The sequence below is a fragment of the Diaphorina citri genome, unplaced genomic scaffold, assembly GCF_000475195.1.
Source record: "Diaphorina citri unplaced genomic scaffold, Diaci psyllid genome assembly version 1.1 scaffold1612, whole genome shotgun sequence".
NCBI lineage: Eukaryota > Metazoa > Arthropoda > Insecta > Hemiptera > Psyllidae > Diaphorina > Diaphorina citri.
This window is the reverse complement of record NW_007379038.1, coordinates 110,561-133,315: the sequence shown is the minus strand read 5'-3', so window position 1 is coordinate 133,315 and position 22,755 is coordinate 110,561. Positions and strand designations below refer to the sequence as shown.

At 39.6% G+C, this 22,755-nt stretch overlaps 3 protein-coding genes across 5 annotated transcripts in view; 1 reads left to right on the top strand and 2 right to left on the bottom strand.

The window, feature by feature from the left end:
* Positions 1–109: 109 nt before the first annotated feature.
* Positions 110–1,538, bottom strand: LOC103516591 (NECAP-like protein CG9132). Its single transcript, XM_026828944.1, has 3 exons — positions 1,319–1,538; positions 1,167–1,212; positions 110–785 (listed from the first exon to the last, which is right to left on the bottom strand). The coding sequence occupies exons 1-3, from the start codon at positions 1,500–1,502 to the stop codon at positions 728–730; spliced, it is 288 nt and encodes a 95-aa protein (XP_026684745.1). The 5' UTR covers positions 1,503–1,538; the 3' UTR covers positions 110–727.
* Positions 1,539–2,553: 1,015 nt separating this feature from the next.
* Positions 2,554–9,884, top strand: LOC103516602 (DEAD-box ATP-dependent RNA helicase 20-like). Its single transcript, XM_026828943.1, has 7 exons — positions 2,554–2,796; positions 5,627–6,108; positions 6,231–7,296; positions 7,712–7,979; positions 9,205–9,267; positions 9,444–9,481; positions 9,822–9,884. Exons 2-7 carry the CDS (start codon positions 5,633–5,635, stop codon positions 9,867–9,869), a joined length of 1,959 nt encoding a protein of 652 aa, XP_026684744.1. The 5' UTR covers positions 2,554–2,796; positions 5,627–5,632; the 3' UTR covers positions 9,870–9,884.
* Positions 9,885–16,185: 6,301 nt separating this feature from the next.
* Positions 16,186–22,755, bottom strand: part of LOC103516600 (E3 ubiquitin-protein ligase RBBP6-like) — a 39,539-nt gene continuing 32,969 nt past the window's right edge. For 2 of the 3 annotated variants that reach the window (XM_026828942.1, XM_026828940.1), the window contains 4 exons: positions 17,930–18,000; positions 17,493–17,767; positions 16,711–16,922; positions 16,186–16,407 (listed from right to left, as the gene is read on the bottom strand). In XM_026828942.1, the coding sequence (XP_026684743.1) occupies positions 16,366–16,407; positions 16,711–16,922; positions 17,493–17,767; positions 17,930–18,000 (600 nt within the window). In that variant the 3' untranslated portion in view covers positions 16,186–16,365. Of the gene's footprint in view, positions 16,408–16,710; positions 16,923–17,492; positions 17,768–17,810; positions 17,839–17,929; positions 18,001–18,789; positions 18,859–22,755 lie in introns of all 3 variants that reach the window. The other variant, XM_026828941.1, reaches the window with a different exon arrangement.

Below are 22,755 nucleotides of genomic sequence, written 5' to 3'. Positions count from 1 at the left end.
AGTTTTGGGAAAGAAATTAACATGTATAGCGGGAGAAGAGATTGAGTTGATGAAATAGCACAAATAATAGATTATCCAACAAAATATCCACTAAGATAAATTTTAGGAATGTCTACGAAAATGATATTCTAATTTAAGATTCAACAGTTCAAAACAAAAATAAAATTTAGAGGGAACCTTTTGGAAACCCAAAAATAAAGGTAAAACAAATTTATAATTTCTATTGCTCCTACTGTTTAGTAAAGGGGCTTTTCAGCCCTATGCCGAAAGTACCTGGGAATAATTCAGCTACTGTAATGAGTGCTAATTCCACTCATCACCCCATTGTCTGGTAATAATTACTTGGAAAGTTAAATCTCTAACGTGTATTTGGAAAACGTTTATGGGGGTTATGTTGCTATGACAAAATATAAGAGAGCTTAACATTCTCCAACTGTTTTGAGTTGAGAGGAAAGATTAACATTACAAATAAAATATTTATTGTGATGATGTCCTCAGGCAAGTTTCCAACCTAGTCCTGTACACACATAGAGGGGGAGTTACTACCCCAGCTAGAACTTTTAGCCAAGCAAGACACAATCCAGTTCTTCGAAATGAAATTCCCTCTATTGAAAACAATAGACAAAATCATTTTCCCCCATACTAGCGAGGTAATTCTGATTCAAAAAATTTACAAATATAAAGATGAAATCATAAAAAATAGTATTGAATGGTGGGTAGTTTAAATTTAGAATTGAACCCAGTTGGGATTTGAGTTGGAAGGTTGGGGAGGATTGCTTGATGTCCTGAAAAGAAAACAGTCAGAAATGTTATTGTCTAACTAGGGTACGTTAAACAGAGAGTAGACCTAGCGTCTGGCTGTGCAACTATAAAAAACAGGGAGAAGAACAGCTAACCCTAACCAGCCTAGCTAACTGGTGGTTTCAAAGGGTTCTAACTCTAACCAGCCTAGCTAGCTGATAGTAAGGCTTCTCTCGGCTTGAAAAGAACAAGCACAAGTCCTTAAGATGGTTGACTGCGGTTCAGGACGAGCCAATTAAACATGGCTAGAGAGACCATCACCCTGGTGTATGGCTGATAGAAGAGATATTTTCTCTATTTTGTCATCACCTTTCGGATATAGCTAAAGCCGCTACAACAACAACTTGAGTAAACTTCTAACGTACCTAGAAGGCTGAGGAGCTGGGGCAGGAGCAGCACTAGTAAAGTCACCCCAGTTATTAGCATTGGCGTTCACTTGATGGATGGGGGTTGAGTAAACTTCTAACTTACCTAGAAGGCTGAGGAGCTGGGGCAGGAGCAGCACTAGTAAAGTCACCCCAGTTATTAGCATTGGCGTTCACTTGATGGATGGGGGATGAGTTCTGAGAGGGGGCAGGTGGAGGAGATATCTTGGACATGCCAGAGCCAGGAGGGGGAGGCAACAGACCCCCTGTGCTTGTTGGACGAGTTTTAGCTTTGCCTTGGCCATCGGCACCGTCCTTTTTCTGTAAAGAGACCATAGCATAGGTGTAAACTATAAAGCAGTGCTCAAACTGTGTTCCGCGAGATTTGGGATTTTTACTTTAAGTAGATAAAGATCACAAAACTGACGAGACAAAGAAAAATCGCTGGCCAACTTAAAAAAAAAAGCCTGAGGCGCTATTAAAAGAACATAGGATACCTATTATTATTTTGAAGAGTAGGTTCGATTGAGGGAACTGTAACAACGGAGGTCTTATCGTTCCGAAATCGAAGAGAAGGAGGACAGGATAGGAGAAAGCCAGCCGTTCCGAGAACGAATCTTCGATTTCCGGAGGATGCTTAAGACCTCGGTAATGATCAGGTCACCTGACACCTGATGAGCACACACACTATCAGGTAGACCTGATCAGGTAACCTGACACCTGATGAGCACACACGATATCAGGTAGACCTGACAGGTACGGCTGAAAAGGTCCGTCTGTCAGGTCTACCTGATACCTGACGAGCACACACTATCTCATACTATATTACCACATATAAAACCGACCATAAAAGTGTGAGGTAGCTTTTAGGAAGAAAATACAGATCTTTGTCTTCACAAGGCCGAGTACTCCCCGAAATGGACTCTCAGAGGGAGTCAATGGTTCATCTATGAACTCTACTAGCTGAATTCCGTCGCTTCGCTCCGGAATCCCGCTAGTTCATCCTGAGGCATGGCCAAACTTGCAGAAAAGGCATGGCCGAACTTGTAGAAAATAATAAAAAATACGGTCGCGCTGCGCGCTCCCTATTAGCTGCATAGGTAGTTATTAAACTAAAAACATAAACGAAACTCAAAATTTTCGTCGAGAGCGCAACATTTCTCTCTTAATACATCAAAAAGTGCTGGACAAATAGATACAACAGGTAAATACAGGGTGAACACGACCAAAAGCCTAGGGTAGATTCCTGATTCAAAGCTCACCGAATACCGAATGTGTACATTTTCAAAAAAGGTATGTGAAATAAGGAATGAGCTGGCAACGCTGTGATAAAACAAGAACCTCGAAAATCGAAAATTCAAAAAAGTCGAAATTTGAAAAAGTTTAAACTTTAAAAGTCACATTTTCATTTTTACTTTTCTACCTTTTTCCGGCTAAAGAGTGAAAAAGAGTACTTACTAAAAGTATTGTCAATTAACTACAATCGAGCAGAAGTTCCAAATTGATATCATCAAGGAACCAACTAGAGTGGAGCTGATAGACTGAAAGTTGGGTTCCCATTTGGTTGTTCATGCTGAACATAGGTACCTACTTAATACATCAAAAAGTGCTGGACAAATAGATACAACAGGTAAATACAGGGTGAACACGACCAAAAGCCTAGGATAAATTCCTGAGGTCATTTCCAATAAAAAAACATTTTATAACTTTATTGTGTATCTTGCTTAGTTTCCAAGATATCCGTACAAATTAAGCCTTTGGTGACTGATGTAAACTGTAGTTTACAACAAGGTTTAGACTTTCGCTTAGACTGTTTTCGATGAAATAATAATAATGACAATGATGAGAGTTGACACAATGGCAAGGGTTTTCTTTGACGTCACCCATTTGACTTACGCAGGCCAGTATTTCTTAAACTCTGGACTGACTGGAAACTCTATGTGGTAAAGGTAAAACCGACCATAAAAGTGCGAGGTAGCTTTTAGGAAGAAAATACAGATCTTTGTCTTCACAAGGCCGAGTACTCCCCGAAATGGACAGCAGCAGGTGTCTCAGACGGGCACCTATTCAAATACCACACATGAACAAGTTTGCTTGACTTCAGTGATGCACACAAGTACCTAAGTAAAATTCAAATCTATTCTTAAAAAAAAAAAGCACCCCACGGCACTGATTCAGACAAGGAAAAATATGTGTGAGAAAGTGCCTGGTGAAAGTTTCCCACACAGTTTTCCCTGCTATAGGTAGTGGCGTGGGGTAAGTGAGCCACTCACTATCAGGTAGACCTGATCAGGTCACCTGACACCTGATGAGCAGTATGAGCACACACACTATCAGGTAGACCTGACAGGTACGGCTGAAAAGGTCCGTCTGTCAGGTCTACCTGATACCTGACGAGCACACACTATCAGGTAGACCTGATCAGGTCTACCAGATATTGAGTGGCTGGTCTCAAGCTTCAGGCAAAATCTAGAAAAAGTACCACACGCCACTGGTTCGACTCAAATTTGGTGTGAGAAAGTTCCAGTTGAAAATTTCTCACAGACTTTTTCCAAGGTGCCTGCTTGGGGGGCTTGGGTAGACCAGAATCAAACTGACCCTACACGGTGAGGATTCTTGTCACTAGCCATGATTTAGGCCGTGGTTATGAACAGGGCCATCGTAGGACATCGTCGGACTTTTTGCGTGTAAAGTTGGCGGGAAATTTTACATCGGTCACCAAAAGCTTGATTTGTACCTACATGATTTTATCCTGAGATCTCTGATGGACTAAAATCCAAGGAGTGGAGAGCATAGACCATTGAATATGGAGACTTGTAGAGGGAAGTGATGATTTCACACCACATCAAACTATGCTCTCTGCTTCCTTCCTATCTGTGTCCTCTTCTTTCTCAAGCCTTGAATTTCCAGTAGGGGCTGTTATTTGCTGCATGTAGGTCATTATTTGTGTGTGTCCAAGGACAATTACGAGAAAAACCTCATAGTCGTCCATAAATTAACAGGTGGGTGTTGATCTGGGTAGTGCAATAGTCACAGAGATCATCATCCTCTTCAGCTGAAAACAGAGCAGAGTTCTCCACTCAGTCAAGTTTTTGATTAGCTTCAGCCTATTTAGACTTGGACTCAAAGTGGTGTATAATAACTATATTCTTTTTCAGGCCCTGCAAAGTTTTGCCTGTGAGTCCCTGGTTTGGTAGAATCATGGGGGTGCTTCAAATTATAGGCATTTGGGACCCCTGAATGCCTGCCCCCCTGCACCTGTTTTGTGGGGGCTGCATAAATATGGACAAAAAACATTCTATAACTTTATTGTGTATCTTGCTTAGTTTCCAAGATATCCGTACAAATTAAGCCTTTGGTCACTGATGTAAACTGTAGTTTACAACAAGGTTTAGACGTTTGTTACAGAGAACTTCTGTGTAAACTACAGTTTACACAGACGGGCTAACCCTTTGATGACCAATGTAAACTGTAGTTTACACAGATGTTCTCTGTAACGAACATCTAAACCTTGTTGTAAACTACAGTTTACATCGGTCACCAAAAGCTTAATTTGTACCTACATGATTTTATCCTGAGATCTCTGATGGACTAAAATCAAAAGAGTGGAGAGCATAGACCATTGAGCATGGAGACTTGTGGAGGGAAGTGATGACTTCAAACCACATCAAACTATGCTCTCTACTTTTTTTCCTATCTGTGTCCTCTTTTTTCTCAAGCCTTGAATTTCCAGTAGGGGCTGTTATTTGCTGCATGTAGGTCATTATTTGTGGATGGCCAAAGACAATTACAAGAAAAACCTCATAGTCGTCCATAAATTAACAGGTGGGTGTTGATCTGGGTTGTGCAATAGTCACAGAGATCATCATCCTCTTCAGCTAAAAACAGAGCAGAGTTCTCCACTCAGTCAAGTTTTTGATTAGCTTCAGCCTATTTAGACTTGGACTCAAAGTGGTGTATAATAACGATATTCTTTTTCAGGCCCTGCAAAGTTTTGCCTGTGAGTCCCTGGTTTGGTAGAGTCATGGGGGTGCTTCAAATTATAGGCATTTGGGACCCCTGAATGCCTGCCCCCCTGCACCTGTTTTGTGGGGGCTGCATAAATATGGACTGCAAAGTTTTGCCTGTGAGTCCCTGGTTTGGTAGTCATGGGGGTGCTTCAAATTATAGGACCCCTGAATGCCTGCCCCCCTGCACCTGTTTTGTGGGGGCTGCATAAATATGGATCCTTAGGATCATCTATTTTCTATTATATGGGTCTTGATTATTGTAGTCTATGATTTCAGATTATTATGGCAGAAAATTGGGATGATGATGGTTGGAATGACACCTAGCTTGGGTAGACCAGAATCAAACTGACCCTACACGGTGAGGATTCTTGTCACTAGCCAATTTGAATTTAAAGAAATCTACTATTCATCTATTATATGGGTCTTGATTATTGTAGTCTATGATTTCAGATTATTATGGCAGAAAATTGGGATGATGATGGTTGGAATGACACCTATGAACCACCTCAAGAATATGTGCACCCTTTCATTGATGAAGATTCAAACACAGTCAAAATAGACTCCTCCAAGGTTGGTCAAGTTATAGGAAGTAGAGGATCAACTATCAAAGAACTACAAGAAGATTCTGGAGCAAACATTAAGATTGGAAAAATAGAAGGAGGATACACTTTTATTTATCTGAAGGGAAGAAGAGACCAAATTGAAAATGCCAAAAGACAGATTCATGAAGTAGTCACTGGCAATAGACCTCGCATTTCTCGTAAAGAAAGGGAGTGGAATAATGCTTACAGTGAGAAAATCATTGATCTTAGAGCCACCAAAGCTAAAGGCCTGCAAAGACAGGATAAAAGGCATTTGGTGGAGAATGTCAAAAGAGAGGCAAATGTAGATATATTTTTTGGGGATGTTTCCGAGTATGGAGACACAATGGAGGTTGTGATCAAAGGCAGAAACCCTGCTATTGATAAGGCTATACAGATGATAAACAAAATAGACTTGGGTAGGCATATTGACCCAGAACCTACCATGGAAGAACTGATGGCATTGTCAGATAAGTGGTGATTAAAGGCAAAAACCCTGCTATTGACAAGGCTATACAGATGATAAACAAAATAGACTTGGGTAGGCATATTGACCCAGAACCTACCATGGAAGAACTGATGGCATTGTCAGATAGGAAGGAGAGAGACAAGTGGGCAAGAGAACCCAAGATTATCAAGAATGTCTACAAGGAAGATCCAGAAGTAGCTAACATGACACCAGAGCAAGTGGAAGCCTTCAGAAAGAAGAACAATGATATATCAGTGAGTGTTGTGACAAGTGATGGACAAATAGATGAGAATCCAGACTTCCAGATCCCTAACCCTGTCACTAGCTTCAAGCAAGCATTCCAGCATTATCCTGAGATTCTACGTCAATTAGAGAATCTTAGCTTCACCACACCTTCTCCTATTCAAGCCCAGGCATGGCCTATCCTCATGAGTGGTCATGATATGATAGGTATTGCTCAGACAGGCACTGGCAAAACCTTTGCTTTTTTACTACCAGCCCTGATCCATACTCATCTCCAAACAACTCCTATATCAGAGAGAGCCGGCCCTAGTGTTCTAGTCATGGCACCTACCAGAGAACTAGCCACTCAGATAGAACGTGAGGTAAATAAGATAGACTACAAGGGACTCAAGGCAGTATGTGTATATGGAGGTAAGGAGCTTGAACCTCAGCTGGAGAAGATCAGGGAAGGCTGTCATATTCTCATTGCTACTCCAGGTCGTCTGAATGATTTTGTATCACGTGCTTCCATTGATTTGAAAGCTGTGTCCTTTGTGGTGCTTGATGAAGCTGACCGGATGCTGGACCTTGGGTTTGAACCCCAGATAAATAAAACTTCTATCTACATCAATCCTAACCGTCAGACAGTAATGACGAGTGCTACATGGAATAAAGATGTACAGCGTGTGGCTAAGAAGTACATGGTGAATCCTGTAAAAGTTAATGTGGGGAGCTTGGATCTTGCAGCCACTCATACTGTCACTCAGAAAATTATCATCTTGGACGAGGATGAAAAGAAGGACTGGCTCATGGAGTTCTTTGACAACATGGACGAAGAAAGAGATAAGGTAATATTCTGGGGGGGGGATAAGTATCATAATTAAATATTAACATGTAATGTCGAAAAAAAAAAATAATAATAATAAATAAATAAATAAAGATTCTTGGTTGTTTCACAGAGTCATATTTCCACTGGTTATTCTAGCATTAGAGTTAAGGTGTCAAAGACAAGCAGCATGTCAAAATACCCAGAGCATATTCTTTTGACAGCTTTTTTTTTGTTTTTTGTAAAATTATACCTCACCAGTGACTAATCGTAACTTCACTTATCTTTTACTCGTAACTGTTTACCAGGTGATGGTATTCATGGGTCGCAAAGCCTCCGTGTCCGCCATGAGCTCGGACTTTTGTTTTTTGTAAAATTATACCTCACCAGTGACTAACCGTAACTTCACTTATCTTTTACTCGTAACTGTTTACCAGGTGATGGTATTCATGGGTCGCAAAGCCTCCGTGTCCGCCATGAGCTCGGACCTAGCCTGTCAGTATCGCAAGTCCTGCTCTCTCTACGGGGATCTGTCTCAAGAAGACCGTGAAATAGCCCTGGAGGACATCACGTCCGGGTATGCACGGATATGCGTAGCGACAGACGTGGCCTCACGTGGTCTGGACGTGCCAGACCTCACGCACGTGATCAACTATGACTTCCCGTCCCATATTGAAGAGTATGTGCATCGTGTCGGCAGGACTGGTGAGTTCTAAACTCCGTAACAGCCCGATTTCTGGGCTTAAAAAAATGCTATTGTTAACACGAATTGATCGAATGAAATGAGTTCTGAATTCAACTTAGCTCCCATGGCGTAGTGATCACTGCGCTCGCGTTGCACGCGGGAGACCCGGGTTTGATTCGCGGCGGGGTCAAAAAATTTGTATCATGCAAATGATTGATTCCGTGACAGGCTGTTGTGGGGCCCACTCAGCCTCGTGAGGAGTGAAATGAGTTCTAAATTCAACTTAGCTCCCATGGCGTAGTGATCACTGCGCTCGTGTTGCACGCACCCATTTTTGTTTTTCAGGTTTTATAGGGCTCTTAGGGACTTGGTAGGGCTTTATAAGGACTGCTTAGGGCCTTGTACGATGTCACTAACCCATTTTTTTCTTCCAGGAATTTTTGGTATTCCTTTTGCTTTCAATTTACGTTTCAAATTGACAGTATTGATCGAACGAAATGAGTTCTAAATTCAAATTAGCTCCCATGGCGTAGTGATCACTGCGCTCGCGTTGCACGCGGGAGACCCGGGTTCGATTCGCGGCGGGGTCAAAAAATTTGTATCATGCAAATGATTGATTCCGTGACAGGCTGTTGTGGGGCCCACTCAGCCTCGTGAGGAGTAACATGCAAGTACACCCAATATTAATTTTAAAATGAGAGAAGAGGCTAAAGGAGTGTGTTTTTCTTTCTTTCAGGTGCCTACTGAGTGGGTGAGGGGGGGGGGATGGGAAATAGGTACTTACAATACTTTGGTAAGAACAAATAGTACAAGGTATTATTGGTAAGAACAGATAGTACAAGGTATTATTGGTAAAAACAGATACCAGAAGGTATTAAGGTGATAAGAACAGATACAACTAGGTATTTGTTGCACGCGGGAGACCCGGGTTCGATTCGCGGCGGGGTCAAAAAATTTGTATTATGCAAATGATTGATTCTGTGACAGTCTGTTGTGGGGCCCACTCAGCCTCGTGAGGAGAATGAGTAGCTATGTAATATAAATGCACATAGCGACCAGTGCCGGCGTGGTAGGTAAACATTGGGTATTGGAATGATTGAGATATTTGGAAAATCCTACAATGCTGCAGTGAACACCAAAGCTGTGATATAGTAACACAAAGAAAGGGCATTTACATTTATTTATTTTATATTATATTAGATCTCTAGGTCCCCATTCATTATAAACATATTTGTATATTTACAGGCAGGGCTGGTAAAAGTGGGGAGTCGATTACGCTGATGACTCGTAAGGACTGGTCACACGCGCATGAAATAAATATTAAGGTGGCAAGAACATAATTATATTACAAGGAATTATTTTATTGCATGTTGGTGTTTTATTTTTTTCTTGTGTTTATTATAATTACTAGCTGAATTCCGTCGCTTCGCTCCGGAATCCCGCTAGTTCATCCCGAGGCATGGCCAAACTTGTGGAAAAGGCACATGAAATAATTCCAATCCTGGAAGAAGGAGGACATGAGGTAATTATAAATTACAATACCTACCTACTTCACTTGTCCTTGTACCTACTTCACTCTAATTTTTGTTTCAAGTTTTGCTCGAGTTTTTGACTTCCTATGACTCGATTCACACTTTACAGTTAAACTTATTGATGTTGAACCAATGGGATCAAGCCAAACTTCAGTGAGATATCGAGAAAAACTCAAATATTAGGCGAGCGAGGAAAAGTTTTCTCTCCCGCAGTCTCTGCACTCTGTGTATTTTGTACCTACTTCACTCTAATTTCTCCCAGAGTATCCATTTTTGTTTCAAGTTTTGCTCGAGTTTTTGACTTCCTATGACTCGATTCACACTTTACAGTTAAACTTATTGATGTTAAACCAATGGGATCAAGCCAAACTTCAGTGAGATATCGACAACTGGTGAAATGTGTTTTTGCACTCGGACAGGAAAATAAATAACAAATACTTAGGAAAAGACATCTTGGACAGAACTATAAGTGAATTGGTCAAGGATGAACTTTAAAAGCAAAGTGCAACCCCGAGCAAAAGGGATTTTCATGCACCTGTAAGTAATGCATATCTGTTATTTCATATTATATTGGATCCTAGGTCCCCATTCATTATAAACATTTGTATATTTACAGGCAGGGCTGGTAAAAGTGGGGAGTCGATTACGCTGATGACTCGTAAGGACTGGTCACACGCGCATGAAATAAAACACTAAATTGTGACATAATAACACAAAGAAATTTTATTTACCAATAACACTAAAATTGTTTTTGTCACACAAATCAACAAAAGGGACAATTTTATTGCTCTTTTTCATACCAAAACCTTGTATTTAATACATATTACAGTTTTGAACTGTTATCGAAATTATCTGCTATCGAAATTATCTGCAATCTTTAAAGATAGGTACATGTCAAGAAGAAGAAAATATCACCAATGGTGAATGAAGTGGTTTGCTCCACCTTGTCAGAATATTGTCAATCTTCTGAGAAGACTGAAAATATCACGGTTGCTGGTCCTTGGTTCGATTCTATCATCGTGATTTCTAGTCATCATTTCTCATGTCAAGAAGAAGAAAATATCACCAATGGTGAATGAAGTGGTTTATTCCACCTTGTCAGAATATTGTCAATCTTCTGAGAAGACTGAAAATATCACGGTTGCTGGTCCTTGGTTCGATCCTATCATCGTGATTTCTAGTCATCATTTCTAATGGGCCACCGTCACTTCGCTCTGAATTTGTTCCTGGAAAAAAAGAACAATATTTTCGTTGATTTCTGTATTTTCAGCTCACTAAGGTGTATCCTATCCTTTGCGAATTTTTTGACACCCCCATTACATCATTCTGAAATATTTTCGTTGATTTCTGTATTTTCAGCTCACTAAGGTGTATCCTATCCTTTGCGAATTTTTTGACACCCCCATTACATCATTCTGCAATATTTTCGTTGATTTCTGAATTTTCAGCTCACTAAGGTGTATCCTATCCTTTGCGAATTTTTTGACACCCCCATTACATCATTCTGACTCCCCATGACGTGACATAATGGTAGTGTGTCCTTTTTCTTGTCATGATCTGTAGACCAGCTTCGAAAGTCAGGATTGCCATAATATTATCATACCTTCGCAAAGGAGATGTAACACGAAGAAGTTTTACCCATTGTCATCATCTGTAGACCAGCTTCGAAAGTCAGGATTGCCATAATATTATCATACCTTCGCAAAGGAAATGTAACACGAAGAAGTTTTACCCACTACGTCACCCGTCCTGATACCAACCTAGCTTAGCGTTGCTCCAACGATCAGCGGTGCATGGAACTGACCTTGGACACCTTCTTCAAGGTCACGGATCTCAAGTCATCCACTGTGATAGCAGGACGCAAGGACTTGGCCCGTGGACTACTCCTTGTCCTGGCTCCTTTGGATAGGGAGGAACTGTGTGAAGTAGAAGAGCGGAGGGGGAAGAATAACATCTCATTGGATGGAGGAGGAGGAGGGGGAAGAGGAGGTGGAGGTGGAGGAGGGGCCTGGGTTTTGTGACCTGGAAGAGAGAAGGAAAAAGAAAGCATTATTGAATTATGTTCCAAAAGTTCCAATTTCATATTGATTGAACGAAGTTCCAAAAGTTCTAATTTCAATTCTAGGATATTGCATTTAGTCTGTTCGTCTGTTTCCCGATGAATCTTGATCGATTTCTGTTATTTTTCGCCAACTTTTTTTACTTTCTTTTTACACTTGCATACTTCTGCATTTTCTTCTTTTATTGCACATCTTCCCATTTGTATTTGTGGTCGGAGTTGCCCTCCTTTATTTTAGCCCTCCCATACCCTCCTCCCTTCTCCACCTCTTTGTAGATCATTAAAATGTGCCTGTTTGATTATAGTCCTCCGGGTATCCAATTGTTGCAATTTTGAGGTTTACACCAGTTATGAGGTCTACATCAATACACTGATTAACCAGTGTCATCAATTCACTGATTAACCAGTGTCATCAATTCACTGATTAACCAGTGTCATCAATTCACTGATTAACCAAGGGGGAAGAGGAGGTGGAGGTGGAGGAGGGGCCTGGGTTTTGGGACCTGGAAGAGAGAAGGAAAAAGGAACATTATTGAACGAAGTTCCAAAAGTTCTAATTTCAATTCTAGGATATTGCATATTGTTGCATTCAGTCTGTTTGTTTCTTTCCCTTCCCGATAACTCTCGATCGATTTCTGTTGTGTACTTTTCGCTAACTTTTTTACTTTCTTTTTGAACTTGCATACTTCTGCATTTTCTTCTTTTATTGCACATTTTCCCACTTGTATTTGTGGTCGGAGTTGCCCTCCTTTATTTTAGCCCTCCCATACCCTCCTCCCTTCTCCACCCCTTTGTAGATCATTAAAATGTGCCTGTTTGATTATAGTCCTCCGGGTATCCAATTGTTGCAATTTTGAGGTTTACACCAGTTATGAGGTCTACATCAAAATTCACTGATTAACCAGTGTCATCAATTGCAATTCACTGAATAACCAGTGGGAAAACTCACCGTTCACGCTGTCTACTTTGACCTGCAGCAAGTTCCGAATATCAAGTGTAATGGATGACCCCTTATACAGAGTGTTTATAAAGTCCGGTTACCCCTGAATATTTTTTAAACGGCTAAAGATGAGAAGCTGAAATTTAGGGTAGTGTTTTATCTTTTCAAATGCTATTTTTTTAAGTAGTCGCCAAATTTCGTCCGGAGCCAGGATCGGTCTCAGGGGGCCCAAGTTTAAAATCTTAAAGAACCCCCTACTTGTGATACATCATATCAAAGGTCTTAAAGAACGTAGTACTTTGGTACAAGTTTGAGCTCGATCCGACAACCAGGGACGGAGTTATGGCGTATTCAAATTTTCATTTTTCCATGTTTTCCCGCCAATAGGAGAAGCACCAAAAATGGAAAATTCATATCGATTAATGATTTGTGCTTCAAATAGGTCCCACTAATGATTCATATTGAAATTCGGTAACAAAATAAAATTTCGAAACATCCATTTTCACCCCCGGAGGCCATCAGGGCCGAAAGTCTAAATTTCATTTTTGGGTCTAAATAATATGTAATATGACCCATTAGTGGGACCTATTTGAAGCACAAATCACCAATCGAAATGAATTTCCCATTTTTAGTGCTTCCCCTATTGGCAGAAGAACATGGAAATATGAAAAATTGAATAGGCCATAACTCCGTCCCTGGTTGTCGGATCGAGCTCAAACTTGTACCAAAGTACTACGTTCTTCAAGACCTTTGATATGATGTATCACAAGTAGGGGGTTCTCTTTTAAGATTTTAAAGTTGGGCACCCTAGGGCCGACCCTGGCTCCGACCTAAATTTTGCAACTACTTTAAAAAATGGTATTTTAAAAGATAAAACTCTACTCTAAATTTCAGCTTCTCATCTTTAGCCGTTCAAAAAATATTCAGGGCTCCCCGGACTTTATGAACACTCTGTATAGAGAGCCTAGGATCTTTTTCGTAGGTTTGGGTTTCCAGGCTACCACGCGCTACTGAAAGACCTACTGTCCGTTAGTGTTAAATCGCCTTAAAGGAGAGAAAAAAAGTCGCTCGACTACGCTTGCAATGTGCGACGGGCTTAATAAATGCTATTATGTATGTAGCATATAATAAATACTGTTACTGTCCTAGATGCTCCGGGTTTTCCTTTTCAAATTGTTTCCTTCTAAAAGGAGAATTTCACATTTTCTCCTCCCAGATGCGTGGGAGATTTTAAAGTTGGGCCCCCTAGGATCGACCCTGGGTCCGACCTAAATTTTGCAACTACTTTAAAAAATAGTATTTTAAAAGATAAAACTCTACTCTAAATTTCAGCTTCTCATCTTTAGCCGTTCAAAAAATATTCAGGGCCCCCCGGACTTTATGAACACTCTGTATAGAGAGCCTAGGATCTTTTTCGTAGGTTTTCAGGCTACCACGCGCTACTGAAGGACCTACTGTCCGTTAGTGTTAAATCGCCTTAAAGAAGAGAAAAAAAGTAGCTCGACTACGCTTGCAATGTGCGACGGACCTAATAAATGCTATTATGTAGCATATAATAAATACTGTCCTAGACGCTCCGGGTTTTCCTTTTCAAATTGTTTCCTTCTAAATGGAGAATTTCACATTTTCTCCTCCCAGATGCGTGGGAGTACCAGGGCCGTTCGGAGTCTAATCAAGCCCCGGGGCTAACTCCAAAAATGGACCCTCTCTTCGTGACAATTTTTACTTTCCTTACCTCGTAACAATTCTAAATATAATATTATAATTAATTGAGTGTAGGTAATTTACAAACAAGAATACGAGTAGGTACTAGGAACTTTTTTTTCTGGTTGTGCACCCCTTAAGGGACTCCGGGACAAAGGAGACTGGGTGGAACCCCCTGAGAATGGCCCCTGTGAATGGGGGTCCCCTCTCTTCGTGACAATTTTTACTTTCCTTACCTCGTAACAATTCTAAATATAATAATTAATTGAGTGTAGGTAGGTAATTTACAAACAAGAATACGAGTAGGTGTACTAGGAACTTTTTTTCTGGTTGTGCACCCCTTAAGGGACTCCGGGACAAAGGAGACTGGGTGGAACCCCCTGAGAATGGCCCCTGTGAATGGGGGTGCATATCTGCAATGGAATGTAGAATCTCACGAGAGCTCTATAGAATATACCTACGTATATGTTCTAACATTGCTCTTCTTTGCGTTGTATTTTAGCATTTCAATCCAGTTCAACTTATTTAATAGATAAATACAGTCGAACCTGGATATAAGAGAATTCAGGGGACTACCTTTTTAGTCCGTCCTTCCTTTATTATTACTAATAATAAAAGGTATAGTGGACGGACTATTGGTGTCGTCTGTCTGTCGGTCGGTCTGTCCCCATAGAAGGACTTATCCAAACCTGGTCGACCTATATATCAAATTAAAGGTCTTTTTACCAGGAACACGAAAATGGTGGTGAAAATTTTGTCCAGAAAACCATAAAGCCAAAAAACCAAAAAAACTGGTTTTTGCGGGATTTTTTTCACATTTTCTCACACAAATGAGCTCTGATCTCGAAATTTGTCGCGACGACCTATGAACTCAAAGCGAGAAAGTTTTAGATAACACTTCAGTCGATCATTTAAGACCGGTTTAAGCGTCACCTATGTTAAGCTACGCCGAGCAAAGCCAATAAATGGATGGGTGACTTAAAGTTAATTGAGTAATTGTGGGATTTTTTTTTCACATTTTCTCACACAAATGAGCTCCGATCTCGAAATTTGTCGCGACGACCTATGAACTCAAAGCGAGAAAGTTTCAGAAACACTTCAGTCGATCATTTAAGACCGGTTTAAGCGTCACCTATGTTAAGCTACGCCGAGCAAAGCCAATAAATGGATGGGTGACTTAAAGTTAATTGAGTAATTGTGGGATTTTTTTTTCACATTTTCTCACACAAATGAGCTCCGATCTCGAAATTTGTCGCGACGACCTATGAACTCAAAACGAGAAAGTTTTAATTCTTTAACCATCATGATCGAATAAACTACGGGCTAAAAAATTCCCGGAGGGACGGGCCCAGCTTGTTTTTTCTCTTACATCCAGGTTTCCACTATATCCAGTTTCTTTTATTCGAGGTTCAGCATGAAGGGCGCAGAAAATTTTCTCTTATATCCAGGTTCGACTGTACAGACTACTCGATTTTTTTTTTTTTTCATGAAATAAAAACTTTGTTCTTCAATAAATAAGCACATACAAAATGAACACCAGACATTTCCATTTTATTTTTGGCTGTCTTAAATTAACAAAATTCCACGTAAAGAGAAATGTCAAAAAATTCAAGTTTGACATTAATATTATTTTATTAATTTTAATGAAGTTTTGTAATCATATTACTCAGTCATTCAAGGATTACCTTATAAGCTTATATTGTCAGAATCTCTTAAAAGGCTCAAAATCGAATTTTTAGACAGCCGTCTTCAATAAATTAATTATTGTCAAACAATAAACCTAACATTTAAAAAGTATCATAAAAAAAGCTCATGTTTTAAACTTAAATAAACTAGCTTTGAAATGTCTTTGTCATACAAGAAGTCTACAGGTTTAGTTAATTTTTAAATAACACTAAAATTGTTTTTGTTTTTTGTCACACAAATCAACAAAAGGGACAGTTTTATTGCTTTTTTTTCATACCAAAACCTTGTATTTAATACATATTACAGTTTTGATCGAAATTATCTGCAATCTGTTTAAAGATACATGTCAAGAAGAAGAAAATATCACCAATGGTGAATGAAGTGGTTTACTCCACCTTGTCAGAATATTGTCAATCTTCTGAGAAGACTGAAAATATCACGGTTGCTGGTCCTTGGTTCGATCCTATCATCGTGATTTCTAGTCATCATTTCTGGTGGGCCACCGTCACTTCGCTCTGAATTTGTTCCTGGAAAAAAAGAAAAATATTTTCGTTGATTTCTGTATTTTCAGCTCACTAAGGTGTATCCTATCCTTTGCGAATTTTTTGACACCCCCATTACATCATTCTGACTCCCCATGACGTGACATGATGGTAGTGTGTCCTTGTCGTCATCATCTGTAGACCAGCTTCGAAAGTCAGGATTGCCATAATATTATCATACCTTCGCAAAGGAGATGTAACACGAAGAAGTTTTACCCACTACGTCACCCGTCCTGATACCAACCTAGCTTAGCGTTGCTCCAACGATCAGCGGTGCATGGAACTGACCTTGGACACCTTCTTCAAGGTCACGGATCTCAAGTCATCCACTGTGATAGCAGGACGCAAGGACTTGGCCCGTGGACTACTCCTTGTTCTGGCTCCTTTGGAGAGGGAGGAACTGTGTGAAGTAGAAGAGCGGAGGGGGAAGAATAACATCTCATTGGATGGAGGAGGGGGAAGAGGAGGTGGAGGTGGAGGAGGGGCCTGGGTTTTGGGACCTGGAAGAGAGAAGGAAAAAGCATTATTTAATTATGTTCCAAAAGTTCCAATTTCATATTGATTGAACGAAGTTCCAAAAGTTCTAATTTCAATTCGAGTATATTGCATTTAGTCTGTTCGTCTGTTTCCCGATGAATCTTGATCAATTTCTGTTGTGTACTTTTTGCTAACTTTTTTACTTTCTTTTTACACTTGCATACTTCTGCATTTTCTTCTTTTATTGCACATTTTCCCACTTGTATTTGTGGTCGGAGTTGCCCTCCTTTATTTTAGTCCTCCCATACCCTCCTCCCTTCTCCACCTCTTTGTAGATCATTAAAATCTGCCTGTTTGATTATAGTCCTCCGGGTATCTAATTGTTGCAATTTTGAGGTTTACACCAGTTATGAGGTCTACATCAATTCACTGATTAACCAGTGTCATCAATTCACTGATAAACCAGTGTCATCAATTCACTGAATAACCAGTGGGAAAACTCACCGTTCACGCTGTCTACTTTGACCTGCAGCAAGTTCCGAATATCAAGTGTAATGGCATCAATTCACTGAATAACCAGTGGGAAAACTCACCGTTCACGCTGTCTACTTTGACCTGCAGCAAGTTCCGAATATCAAGTGTAATGGATTGCAGTACACTCAGCTTCTCTTCAACCCGGGTCAGTCTGCTTTCTATCATTTGAATCGCTCGGTAGTTCTGCTCCTCAAGGAATATCCTATACTTGTCCGTGCTTTGTTTATCTTCGTTTGGGACGGATTGAATTCGGTATGGGATTCGCTCTTCGTTTGGACTCGGGACGGATTGAATACGGGACGATTGAGATTGATTACGGGACGTTGAGGGGTGCTCTTCGTTTGGACTCGGGACGGATTGAATACGGGACGATTGAGATTGATTACGGGACGGTGACGGGTGCACCCCAGTTTGGGTCGAGTTTGGGGACCGCCGAAGCTTGGGTGTTGGAAGTTGGAGTTGAGATTTGACTTTCTGTGGACACATTGAGGGGTGCACCCCAGTTTGGGTCGAGTTTGGAGACCGAGGAAGCTTGGGTGTAGGAAGTTGGAGTTGAGATTTGACTTTCTGTGGACACAAAGAGGACTGGGATTATGGAATGAAATGACTTACCCTGTAACTCTTTCTAAATTGGATATTTTAAGGTGTGTCCACACGTAATCGACCGGGCCTCGAACGACATCAGTCGATGTCAACTGAACCGTCCACACTATCTCGATAACATACCTAGTTTGACCTCGTCGATCGCTGGCCGGTCGCCTATTTTTGGACACATCTTTAAATCTAAATGTTAAATAATCAATTGATGGCAAGTAGGTATTTGGTATGTAGGTACATACAGTCGTGTACATTATGTCTTATAACATTATAACTAGTAAGTTTGTACCTATGCAGTAGGTACCTACCTATTTACATGTTTAATATTCATATCTTTCTACACCTAATAATTAATTCTATCTCGATAACATACCTAGTTTGACCTCGTCGATCGCTGGCCAGTCGCCTATTTTTGGACACATCTTTATATATATCTAAATGTTAAATAATGAATTGATGGCAAGTAGGTATTTGCGTACCTACATACATAGGTATGTGTAGGTACATACAGTCGTGTACATTGTGTCTTATAACGTTATAACTAGTAAGTTTGTACCTATGTAGTAGGTACCTACCTATTTACATGTTTAATATTCATATCTATCTACACCTAATAATTAATTCACTAAATTAGTTCTAAGGTAGTAAGCATGGGTATGAGAAGGTACTCGTATCGTATACCTCCCGCATAAATAAGATAATTATTAGTTTGTCATGTTTCTTATGAAGCTTGTAATTTGAAGAAATTATGGGGTGCACCCCAGTTTGGGTCGAGTTTGGGGACCGCCGAAGCTTGGGTGTTGGAAGTTGGAGTTGAGATTTGACTTTCTGTGGACACAAAGAGGACTGGGATTATGAAATGAAATGATTTACCCTGTAACTCTTTCTAAATTGGATATTTTAAGGTGTGTCCACACATAATCGACCGGCTGTCGATCGACATCAGTCGATGTCAACTGAACCGTCCACACTATCTCGATAACATACCTAGTTTGACCTCTTCGATCGCTGGCCGGTCGCCTATTTTTGGACACATCTTTAAATCTAAATGTTAAATAATAAATTGATGGCAAGTAGGTATTTGCGTACGTACATAGGTATGTAGGTACATACAGTCGTGTACATTATGTCTTATAACGTTATAACTAGTAAGTTTGTACCTATGCAGTAGGTACCTACCTATTTACATGTTTAATATTCATATCTTTCTACACCTAATAATTAATTCACTAAATTAGTTCTAAGGTAGTAAGCATAGGTATGAGGTACTCGTATCGTATACCTCCCGCATAAATAAGATAATTATTAGTTTGTCATGTTTCTTATGAAGCTTGTAATTTGAAGAAATTATGGTACTCGTATCGAATACCTCCCGCATAAATAAGATAATTATTAGTTTGTCATGTTTCTTATGAAGCTTGTAATTTGAAGAAATTATAATTCTATCCCTATCTACTTAGGTAATTGAAAAAAAGTCTGACTATGATTAATTTTGCCTGTGTCGTATGAGAAATCTAGTTGCCTAATATTCGTACTGCGATTTCACAAAGATCAATTAAATAATTACCTGGTAGGTAGGTAGGTATCGTCTACTTAGGTAGTTGAAAAAAGTCGGACTATGATTAATTTTGCTTGTCGTATGAGAAATCTAGTTGCCTAATATTCGTACTGCGATTTCACAAAGATCAATTAAATAATTACCTGGTAGGTAGGTAGGTATCTGGTGTCTAACCCGGCTTATATATGAAATAGTTACTTACCTATCCATAAATAGTAAGTACTGCCTAACTCTAATGCTTATGCTTAACTATGTAGTATGCACCTATTGCTGTCCAGTTAAACTCGTCTTGGATTTGCCTTAATCCATTCATTTATGAATGATTTATTCCAAATGAAAGTGGTGTATTTCTATCCATAAATAGCAAGTACTGCCTAACTCTAATGCTTAAAGTATGTACCTATTGCTGTCCAGTTAAACTCGTCTTGGATTTGCCTTAATCCATTCATTTATGAATGATTTGTTCCAAATGAAAGTGGTGTATTTGTACCCAAGTGACATACGAAAGAGGCAGATTGGTACAATAGGTGCATATACATAGGTACCAAAATATCCACTTTTTTTCAATTTACGAAAAGAAAAAATAATAATAACAAAATATTGTTTTTTTTGCCTTTAAGGTAGACAGGTTTAACTAAAAAAAAAAAAAAAATGCATCTCTTCTATCAGTCCCACATTGAAAGACAATTTAGGTAGATTCGACATTCAACTTGTAAAAAATTGGTCCGTTTTCGATTCTACGAGAATAAAAGGGTTCGCAGCTAAGCTTTGGCGCAGCCCTTTACCCAAAAACAGCTTCAGCCAAAAATAGGCCGAGCCACCCCTGCATGTCAGTCTTACCGAGCTAATTTTACCCACCATTCTTATCATCCTACTATCTCCATTTCACTCCCACAGTCTCTTTCTTGGAATTTTTCGATCTTGTCTTTCTCATCCTTCTTTCAATCTCTTTTTTTCTCTCCTCGTTCTTCATTTTCTTCTACCTTTGTTTCTTCCTCCCTCTCAGTTTCTCTCTCGCTCTCCCCCTCCCTCTCAGTTTCTCTCTCTCTCCCTCCTTCCCTCCCCCATAATTTATCCTCTGCCTTCTTCCATTCTTCTCTTCATTGTCTAAATGTCCACAGAAAAGTGACACCATCCAATTTCTAGGTGTTAAAAAGTTCTTAAGAAGCCCGGACCTGGTACAAATGGGACCGCATTAACTCCGGAAACGTTCCTGATTGTCTTACACCCTTACTCAAAAGGAATATCAACTTACCGAATGATTCGATCAGGTCATTCACCTCTGTGTCGATGTGGGGCTAGTTAGATGTGGATATATCTTACAATCTGACCTGAAGATACAAATTGGAGTGTTACATCTTGTAATTTTGATTGTAAGTAGGTATACTTACATTGAGTCCACCCAGGCACCTATTCGTTAAATTACCTAAAATTTTGTACGTTAGATAGGTTTCTCTTGTTCTAATCTTTAGAGTTTGAATCGCGCTGTATTTATAGATTTATATTTATACAATTTAATGCAAATTAGGTACCTACCTAACCTACCTGATATGTTATGTCTACGTCTACTTGTTGACTCGTACCTATACATAATTTATCTATTTATTTGGTACCGATCCTTTTTACATTTTCATTATTATTTTATTTTTTAATTGTATTTTCTAATATCCATCAGATAATTAAGTTCCTTGTCCATGTTCCCGTTCCTTTTTGTTGTTTTACAAGTGAAAAAAAAAAAAATTGAAACAAAATTTACCGGTAACCAAATTGTTACGTTAAGGACCTTTGTGTACATCCATACCAACATTTGCATCAAATTCACTACCGGTATTCTGATTGGCCATAGTGTTCTTCCTCGTAATGTCATTGGGGGATGCAAGACAACTCTTGACATTCGGTCGAAGTTCCTTTTCGCTTTCCTCTCAGTCTAAAATGGGTTTAGAGTGTTTAGACAAAAGTGTCACATATTGGGAGTGTTTTTTAGGAGTTTTTAATTGATGATTTTCTCCTTACACCTAATAATGTTCAGGGTCAATAGGTACAAGATTGTTACTATGGTCGTAAAATGCTCCATTAATCTGGTGTCAACAATATTGTTAACTTTCTTGCCCTATCCATATCTTGTTTCTTTCTTGCCCTATCCATAGGAACATTCTAATCTTGCCTTATCCATGTTAACTTCTTGCCCGAACCCCAAAAAATAACTACTATATCTTAACCTATCCTTTACCTGTAGCCTGTAGGTATACGAGTACCTGTCATACTTATCTGAAGACACTATTGAGGTATTGAGGCTTGTTTCACTTACATCTTTGGTGACTTTTCCGGCAGTCGCGGCATTTCTCAACGGAATGCTACCGTCCACAGCTGCGCCATCTTTGATGCGGCAATTTCCTTCAGAAATGTCATCAGATGACGAGGACGTTTTGAACGGTTGTTGACACGTCCACTGAATCACCAGATCATCCTTGATTTCCTTGTGTAGTTTGGACAGGTCCTCTAGTTCAGCTTCCACTAGATGTACACTCTCGGAGATCCTCAGCAACTCTTTTTCATTGTTGAGGATTTTGTGCGTGCTCTTGAAGTATTCGTCATTGAGGCACCTATTCGTTAAATTACCTAAAATTATGTACGTTAGGTAGGTTCCTCTTGTTCTAATCTTTAGAGTTTGAATCGCGCTGTATTTATAGATTTATATTTATACAATTTAATGCAAATTAAGTACCTACCTAACCTACCTGATATGTTATGTCTACGTCTACTTGTCGACTCGTACCTATACATAATTTATCTATTTATTTGGTACCGATACTTTTTACATTTTCATTATTATTTTATTTTTTAATTGTATTTTCTAATATCCATCAGATAATTAAGTTCCTTGTCCATGTTCCCGTTCCTTTTTGTTGTTTTACAAGTGAAAAAAAAAAAAATTGAAACAAAATTTACCGGTAACCAAATTGTTACGTTAAGGACCTTTGTGTACATCCATACCAACATTTGCATCAAATTCACTACCGGTATTCTGATTGGCCATAGTGTTCTTCCTCGTAATGTCATTGGCGGATGCAAGACAACTCTTGACATTCGGTCGAAGTTCCTTTTCTCTTTCCTTTCAGTCTAAAATGGGTTTAGAGTGTTTAGACAAAAGTGTCACATATTGGGAG